Here is a 9,632-nt window from a genome sequence, read left to right as displayed (position 1 = left end):
TGTGAGCGGTGTCAAGTGGCCAAAGATGTGCACCCAAAAGCACATAGCTTTATGTGGCATCTTTTGGCTTCCTGCCCTAATGAAATCCTTGCCATTGATTACACGACTCTAGAACCAGCCCAGAATGGTTTAGAGAATGTTTTGGTGCTTACAGATGTTTTTAGTAAGTACACTGTGGCTATCCCTACTCGGGATCAGCGTGCTGCTACTGTGGCCAGGGTTTTGGTGTCGGAGTGGTTTTATAAGTTTGGCGTCCCTGCTCGTTTGCATTCTGACCAGGGCCGTAACTTTGAAAGCACCCTCATTCAGCAGTTGTGTGACCTGTATGGGATTGTAAAATCACGCACTACCCCATACCATCCGGAAGGAAATGGTCAGTGCGAGCGTTTTAACCGGACGCTCCACAACTTGCTGCGTACCTTGCCAGTGTCCCGGAAAAGGGATTGGCATGTGTGTCTGCCTCAGGTGTTGTATTGTTATAACACAACTCCCCACCAGTCAACCGGAGAGTCACCCTTTTTCCTGATGTTCGGGCAGGAACCCAGACTGCCCATTGATTTCTTGTTGGGTCGAGTTGAGAGTCCTGTCGGTGGCTCTTTCCATGAGTGGGTTCAAGAGCACCAAGCCCGTTTGCATGTAGCATTTGAAGGAGCACGAGAGCGCTTGAAACATGCTGCTGATCGGCGGAAGCGAGTTCACGATCAGCATGTCAGAGATCTGCCATTGCAGGGAGGGCAGCTCGTGCATTTGCGTGACTTAAGTGCTAGGGGGCCCCAGAAGACCCGGGATCGGTGGAGTTCTGTGAAGTATCGTGTGTTGAGAATGCCTAAAGAAGGCGGCGCGGTGTATACTATTGCGCCAATGGACAATGAGACCAAAGTCAGACAGGTCCACCGCACTATGCTGAAGGCTGTTGTAATGGTGGACTCACCTGGTCATGCCTCTTCTCATAACTCGACCTCTGGGGAGGAATCACCCCCAGCAGTGGAGCCTTCATTTGAGTATGATTTGTTGATCTTAGACCAACCATCTTATGTGGCCACTTCTGCCATGCCCTCCACCAGATCAGCTGTGTCTCAAGTGCCTGCAGCAGCGTCGGGAGCATTAACATCTCCAGCCCTTCCATCTGTCACTTGTCCTGATTCCAGTAACATGGGCCCACGCCGGACCACACGTCAAACGGCTGGTCAGCATTCAAATGTGCATCATTTCCCACGGTCTGCTGGAGATGCTTGTGCTGCGAATCCTCCTGCTTCTGTGTCCAACTCAGTCTCTGCCTTGTTTAGACCTTGGAGTTAGCTTGTTGTGCCAGCCTTACTTTGTTGATCGTCTGGACGACGATCCAAGGAGGCAGGGTAGAATGTAGCAGCATAGAAATTGCGCCTGCTGACCACTAGGGCGGCAGTATATAAGTACGGCCCTCCTTCTCACGCGCTCACTAACGCATCATTTCCGGGTCAGGTGTTTGCCTGTGCAGGTAATGCTCCATGCCACTGCTGCGGCTACTGCTTTGTTTCACCTGTTACTGTGTCCTGTTGCTTAAAGCCTGCGTGTTTCCACTGCAGAGCAGCGTCCGAGTGCCCCGTGCTTTGTGCTCCATGCTCCGTTTAGACCCTGGTTCTCTCTAGCGGTGGTAAGTGTCCTCTTTCTCTGTGTTACACCGAATGCTATCCTGTAGCGAACGCTAGTGTGGTCACAGGTAGATGTCCACTGCCGTGTGGGTCTCTCTCTCTCTCTCTCTCTCCCTCTCTCTCCCTGTGAAGCTTTGACTTTGAATACAGGTATGCTACCTTAAATCTAACTCTCAAAAGCTTTGATTAATGTAGTTTAGCTATGCTAATTGTATGTTTATTGACAGGGAATGCTCGTCAGCTGGCCGAAATCTACAGGTGGTGACCTGTTCATCCCTTTTTATTTTAGCTGAACGATGGTGAGGAGTTAATCCCTTAGTTTTGTATTACTTGTTTTGTTATACTTTATTGTTTTGATTAAGTAACTTGCTTGTTAAGCTTATTTGGTTAACTATTTCCTGCTTTATGTTGTATATTTTTGGTACATTTTGTGTTAATTACTTCCATTGTACTTTTGTTTTCCCTTCTCAGTGGCTGCAGGCTGGTGGTGGTGCTGGTGACGTGGGTGGTGGTGTCCCTCCTTCTTGTGTGCTGTGCTTCCTTGGATTTGGTGATACCACAGTGTGTGACTGCCACGTGTGTCTGGGTGAACCCTTTTTCTTTAATATAATTTTGTTGAGTCCCCTTCCCCTTCACCTGCTCTTTCCCCACCAGTAGGCCTCAGCCCCTGATTAGGCTCCCCTTTTCATTTATTGGGATGAATGCTAATTTTTTTATAATGATATATATATATTAAATAAAGTATTTTTGTAAACTGGGAACCATGTGTCTTGCCTGTGGAATGGAACAAACCTGTGTTTTTGATCAGTGTAAAATAATTCCTTGGGTGCAATTCCCAAGGTGGCGTTGTCGTGCAACCTAAGATTCACATTGAGAGCTCCACATTTTGCAGCCCCCGCCACACACGCTAAGGGTGAAAGTTTACCAGGAGTTAGGGGTACCGCTTTCTGAAGGGAAACTTTAGTCCCTTCTACGCGTTTCGAATTTCGTAGCATAACCCTTGATAGTGTGCTCATGCAAGCATCTTTGCAACAAGACAAGCTGTCTCGCATCAGAACAGCCATCAAATCTGGTCTGCCACCCCCATTCTCTCTAGAAGAGTTTCTCTAACTTTGCTATGCGCATTCTCCCTCAAGGTCGTCCATATCACGTTGCTGGTTCTGGCTAAATCTGTTAAAATCTTAAGATACTGCGTCTTAGACTAAGGCTGTTACTCAGATATGCAGTTCTAGTCTTTGTTATGTGATAATTTATTTTAAAAATGACACTGCATGAATCTGCAGATTCCCCCTAGTTTTGACTGATGCAGCGCCTCTGTTGGTTTTGGGGGTTCTCATAATGAGTGGTTTGCAGACGACAGAAATTCAGTCCCTTAAAACCAGTTCTAAATTCACTGCTCTTTATGAACACTACCCAATTGTCGTTTGGGGCAGCAGATGGTCACAGAAGCATTATGGTGTTTTGTGAGCTGCTATAGTGGAAATAATTCACATTTTGTGCATTTATTGTTTTTTACTTGATTCTATCATCTTCAATGCAAAGTATCAAAGCTATGCTAGCAGGGATTCAGTTTCACATTCGATGTAAAGATCCAGCATCCCAGAGTCTTCTGGGAAATCCTCCACTCAGCTGCTCTTCAATGGCTTTAAAAGGCGCATCCTCAAGGCAACGTAAGACTCCTCACACAATTCACTGGTGCATTAATGGTTTTCACTTATATTAATGTAATGTTGGAAGAAGTTCTGTTAATAGCTTTTACGGGTTTCTCAGGTGTGAATATGCATGCAGATCTCATCTTAATCCTCAGCATGATCTTCCCTTCTCTGATTTAACCTTAGAAGATCACATCACATGTACTCAATATTCTTTAAGCACTCACAAACTGATAGATCTCACCAAGGCACTCAGATTTTATTGCTAAGACTAACACTAAATTTTGTCCTCTCTGTTGTGTTTGGTAGGACTTTGGACCAGGGTGCGGATTCAGATCACTCTAGGCAGGTTGAGGTCAAGGGTTTTATTCACAAAGAACTGAGTAGAAGTGGAACTGTGCTTGAAAAGGGCAGGTGGGAGCAGGGGCAGGCAGGTCCTGAACAGTGGCAACCAGCGCTCCAAAAGATCCTCCAGGCAACACAAAACACTCAGGAATCTTGGAAAGGAGAGAAAAAACACAAAGCTTTAGTTCTGGTCTTGACAGAGAAACTCACTCTAAAACTAACCAAAAACTCTAGAGACTAAATTGGCCTGAAGTACTCAACCATGGGTAAGGAATAATCTGGCGACGAGTCTCAGGAAACCCCACTTCTTAAGGCCAGGCACTGATGAGGATTGCCAGCAGGTGTGCGACTCCACCAGGTGATCAGCTCACTGCCAGGCATAACACACAAAGAACCACAGGAGAAACAAAAAAGTAGGAACACACCCCCAAGTGTCACAGCATCAACTGTGACACTCTCTCCTCTATGATGAAATCCCTGCATCATCGTTCCAACCCATTGGTTGGCTCCCTTGTTCATCGTCGTTGGTTGCAACCCAGGACGAGATCCCGGGTCTGCTTAAGATGTGTGACCTCTGCTGAGCTGCGGCTTAACGCGAACACTGTTCTTTCCCTACCTCCGATTGGTGCAGCTACGACCGCAGCTGTCATCTGCCTGCATCAACCAATCTACCAAGGCTGTGTCAGGCTCCACAAGAAGGAATTTTGATTGTGCAAAAACTCATGAGCTTCTGCTCCCCTTAATGCTTTTAAAATATTTATCTGCTGACACCCCAACTGGTCGAGGCAGACGACCACCCACCTAGAGCTGGGGTCTGTCCTAGGTTTCTGCCTCTTAAAAGGAAGTTTTTCCTTGCCCCCGTCGCCAAGTGCTTGCTCATGGTGGTACTGTTGGGTCTCTGTAAATGTTATAAGGTCTAGATATTCGGTCTAGACGTGCTCTATTTGAAAGTGCCATGAGATAACTTCTGTTATGAATTGACGCTATACAAATTGAATTGAATTAATCATATATTTGCATATCAGGTGGTTGCTGGGTTTAGAGTATCTATATCTTTGCTATATGTTCCTGCATAATGTTTGCTAAGTAGTATATTCCCTCATGGCTTGAGGTGCTCATAGGGAATAGCCACATGGCAAAACACACACATAGCAGTTCACTAGGTAGTGTATTCCGCTGGGGCCAAGGTGCTTCAGGGGAATGGCCACACGGCGGCCAAGGTGCCAAAAAACTAACAAACAAGATTTGTAGACCTTGACATCGCTGCAGCTCTTGAGTACTTCATTATAATGCTGTTATCAAAGAACTGCTGCTTCTGCGATTTGTATATTGTACTTGGCCATATTGCAATTTCAATAAGATTTAGATTATTTGTGCAGCCCTAGGTGATATGTGCCAAATGTGAGGTGATGTTTTAGTAAAACTGTGTACACAAGGATTAAGCTTTAAAACTCTACACAACTTGCATGCAACAGACAGTACAACCTGCTATAATTGTGGCTCTTGTGATCCTGTTCAAACCTAATCTTCAGAGTCGGATCATTTGCAAATTGAATACATAATTACCCTCTGTTAACATGTCTCCTCCTCTCTTAAATGTTTATGCAGTGAGGGGAGAGGTACACCTCCTCATTGCACAAATGACAAGCTGCAACTCTAGCCTGCTGCCTCTGTGTGGTGCACTATGTGTTTGGGGCAGTATGCGTCACATCAGATCCTGAAAAACAGCAGCAAAAGCTTCAGTAAATGTGTCTGACAAAATCACGAGGAAAGCATAATGATATACACAATTCAGTTTTACTAGATTAAAGTGTGATGGTTATTTAGAAAGAGGATAGAAAATTCTTCTAAACATGTGAACACCTTAACTATACTAATAAATATTTTTACGCAGTGGATCAAACGTTTAATTGGAAAGTAATCTGTCGTAGTGATGAACCAACTGATCTCTAACTCTAGTTTCCCTAACAGTGTTAAACTTAACATCTGGCCCAATAGGGACAATGAAGTCATTATGTAGGTATGTTCAGGTATTGTTGATGGTATTTTGGAGTTTGTCATTTCTGAATTGACTGATTTGATTTAATTAATTGACTTTGTAGTCCCCAGTATGGGTCATGCTCCAGATAAACACCCACATCTGCACCTTCAGTTCTTAACTATGATTTTTCATCAATTCCTGAGAAGTACTTCTCAAGATGAGTAAACAGATTGTCCTGTGTCTAATAGGCGGAGTGTCCCTTTAAAATATATGTTGGTGCAGCGTTGCCTAACTATTCAGCTCTTGTGTCTGACCTTACAGTCGAGGACAGCCTCCTGTATAGAGCAGCACTGGTGCTCTTTGTGCTCCTCTGTCTGACACTGCTGGCACACTGGCTCCTCCTCTTCCAGACAGAACACACTGAGCATTTCTCCATGCTCCTCACACAGCTCCTCTTTCTCCACACCCCCGTATCCTCCGTCCTCTGCCGCCCTGACACTCTCCTCTGCGGCTCCAGGTGGGACCCCGCGTCTCCGAGGCTGGCCACGGAAAAGGGCTTCCAGCAGAGTGTGGAGGACCGAGTCCATCAGCTGTGATCCGTAGCAGATGGTGCAGCCGGCCTGGCCCAGCTCCCCCTGGCTCAGCTCAATACATGCAGGACACAGTTTGTGGCCACAAGGCAGCGTCAGTATGCCAAGTGACTGGCAGCCCGGACACTCTTCCTCAAGTTGGGTTGGAGGCTGCTGACCCTCAGTAGAATCTGGAGATTCCACAACAGTGACAGGGTCTCTATGTTGATCCCCAAGAGTTTTTGTATCTTGTCCCTGCTCTTCCTCTTCTTCATGATCGGCCTGACTGGCCCTCTCAGCCATGACAGTACTGCAGATGACTGGTTAATTTTAGTACAATGGCTGAATAACAGAGTGGGTTTCTGTCCCTGCAGGCCCACAGCAGCACCAGGACAGAGCTGCTCTCCGGTCCTCATGCAATCTGAGCTTAGCAACAGGTTGCAAAATCACTTGTGCTCTCTGTAACCGCAAGCTCCTCCCCCTCAGCTGCTGCACGCCCCCTCCCCTCAGAGAGGCAAAGTCACAAAATGACATGATAAAAATACTCCTGAACTGAAAACAAGAGGCATCACTCCAGGAGAGACTCTCAGAAGAATGGAAGAAATTACATGACAACGTTGAGTTCATAGAAGTGAATGGCAGATGAGCAGGGCTCTCTTTAACAGAAATACAGAACAGTCCAGCCATTGTAAACTACTTACAGTAGTGTGTATGTGTAGTACAGAACTAGTGTGTTTACCATGTAGAGGGTGTGGGCGGGGGGGTTCACGTCTGTTGTGTTTTCCACCTGAGCTACTTACAGGCTCCCAGACGGTACCTAGAATGAGATATGGAATAATTATGCACTGCAGGGATGAGGGGTGGAGGGGAGAAGAGAGGATGAAGGGATGTGGGTAGGGATGAGCAGAGGGAGGTATAGGGTAGGAAAGAGAGGAATGGGAGGGAAATGGAGGGGCAGTTGAGAAAACTGGTAAACAAGGTATAAGGAGCTTGCCAGGTGATTAGAGGTGTGGTTGAGGCGTGGCCCTTAGTTTATTAGTATTTATTCATTAAACTGCTGCTAGATCATAGTATTCATATTTATACTTGCTTTTTCTTCTGATATTTTAATGTACTACTTCTGTTTTCTTATAATTATCTTTGTTTAGCAACTTGTGCAACTGTAATGCAACCAATTAGGGATCAATAAAGTATTTCTAATTATTATAATTTTAAATGTATTCTCACAAGAATGGTGAGGATGTTTAAAATAGAAATAGACTATTGATATTTTATAGTCTCTCCTGAACTGCTGCATACAGTCTGATAGAACCTCACACTGTTCAGTATGTATCCTACAGCTTATATTCACACACCCTCACTGTACATCAGCTGCTCCCCCCTGTGTCCCTCTTTGCTTACCTGTGTGTAAGCAAAGAGGGACACACAGGAATAATAAGCAACTATTTTGATTAGAAATTGAAATGGTTTTTTTAAAATCTTTTTTTCATGGAGAATTAATGAGCTGACACAACACAAACAGATTTTTTTTCATTTGGAAAAACACTACAATACTGAGCAGAAGACTCTGCAGTCAGTGTTTGTGTGACTAGTGTGGAAAATAAAAAAGTTTGTGATTATTATTCTCTTTTAGAAAAATGGAAGTGAAAAGATCTACCGATACTGCAGAAGCTTCATTTTATGTTCTGTTTGTGTGCCACATTTAGATGGCTGATGATTGTTTTAGAACATGAAAGCAAATTAAACCAGCGTGATCTTGAGGGAAATCGCATGCCACAGGGCATTTCACGTGTATGTCCACAAACTTAAAGCTCTTTGCTTTTACAGATACTGCAATTTATGAGTTTTGGACGAGCAGAAAAGGACAAAGTTAAGTTATTTGAGTTCTTTAAAATGTTATTTGTTATTTTTATCTGCACAATTATTATTTTTTTCAGATTTTTTTTCAGTATTTTTAAATACATGGAAATAAGAATATAACTACAAAAACAGCCAGTGAATTTACATGTCTAACATAAAATAACATGAAAAATATATAACTCTAAATGATCATAAAATTACTGCTTATTTTAAGAAAAAACATTTTCACAGATATTTACTGTTTATTTAAATGATTAAACTGTCAAATTCAAGTTTAATACTGTTAAAACATTTCTATGTAAAATAAGTGACTATTATTGTATTTGTTCCTTTATTTTATTTTATTTTTTGTTAACTGACAGATACATTTTATAATTTTTATGCTATGTTTTCAAAATAAAAAACATTGAATAAATGTTTTTTTATCAGTGTATAAGCATAAGTAAACTGAACAAATGCAGTTTTTATGACTGAAAACAGTAATCATTACTGTAATTTCTCAGACTGTGACTTTAATTACAGTTCTTTGACTTGATTATTTGTATTATAGCAGTGTTAGCCTGTATGTAAAGGTAATTTAGTTGTTCTCACATGTGTAAATATTTTTAAACATTACACAAGATTTAATATGTAAATTTAAAGCTAAAACTGTATTTTGATTCAAGAAAATTACTGTATTGTTATGATTCAGTTATTTTACTGGTTACTGTTATTTTTTATACATCCGTATAGAATACATGTTTCGCATTCTATTCTATCTTATGTGTGTCAGAATGACAACATGATGATGGAATAGACTCAATAGAATGTCTTAGGTATAAAAGAACAGAGATAGTCAGACTTCAGTCAGTCAGATCATCATTGGAGACATTTCAACCCTGTTTGTTGGCTTGTTAACTTGAAAACCTTTTCTGAAACCCTTTTATTGACACAGTTATTACACACTGAATTTCAACACAAAGCATCACTGACATCAGTCTGGTAAGTTGATTGAATTCTCACGTTACGGCAGAGAAAACTCTTCTTGAAGTCAAGTTTTCATGTACATCTGGTTGCAATGCTGATATAAAACTACTTCACAACTGAAGTTGTTGGCATTGGCAGGTTGTTTATAGAAGGCATGATACTGATACACAGATATATTAGTGATACGACGAACAGATACAACTAACTGAGAGATTAGTTGTATCCTGTCTCTCGACCGAAATATTGGTGTAAAGGTTGTCATCTGTATTAAACAAATAATATATTAATTATTATAATTTCATGTCAGTTTTTTTGTAATTTTAAGACTTTATTTTAACAACAGCATAGGTTTATTTACACTTAACATGTATATTTCTTTAAGGAGCAGTAGAAATATGCAATATAGGTCGTGAGAGGCAAGACATAACTGTTTAAATTCCTTCTTTTCTACTTCCAGGGCAAGAAAATAATATCAGATTTCATCTGCTTGCACCATGACTGAGAACCAGTATTTCCAGGTCGTCAAAAGAGGCCGGATCTCTTCTGCATCTTCTGACTACGAGGTGCAAGAGCTCCTGGGGAGTGGCACCTTTGGAGAGGTCACTCAGTGCTGGAAGTTAGCCACCAA

The 9,632-nt window shown here is 42.4% G+C and overlaps 1 protein-coding gene across 1 annotated transcript in view; it reads right to left on the bottom strand.

The window, feature by feature from the left end:
- Nucleotides 1–6,689, bottom strand: part of LOC127354153 (E3 ubiquitin-protein ligase TRIM35) — an 11,894-nt gene extending 5,205 nt beyond the window's left edge. Inside the window, exon 1 of the mRNA XM_051383866.1 lies at nt 5,924–6,689. Coding sequence (XP_051239826.1) covers nt 5,924–6,481 — 558 coding nt within the window. The 5' untranslated portion in view covers nt 6,482–6,689. The remainder of the gene's footprint in view (nt 1–5,923) is intronic.
- Between the last annotated feature and the right edge of the window lie 2,943 nt (nt 6,690–9,632).

This window comes from Dicentrarchus labrax, unplaced genomic scaffold (assembly GCF_905237075.1).
Source record: "Dicentrarchus labrax unplaced genomic scaffold, dlabrax2021, whole genome shotgun sequence".
NCBI lineage: Eukaryota > Metazoa > Chordata > Actinopteri > Moronidae > Dicentrarchus > Dicentrarchus labrax.
This window is presented reverse-complemented; position numbering and strand designations above follow the sequence as displayed.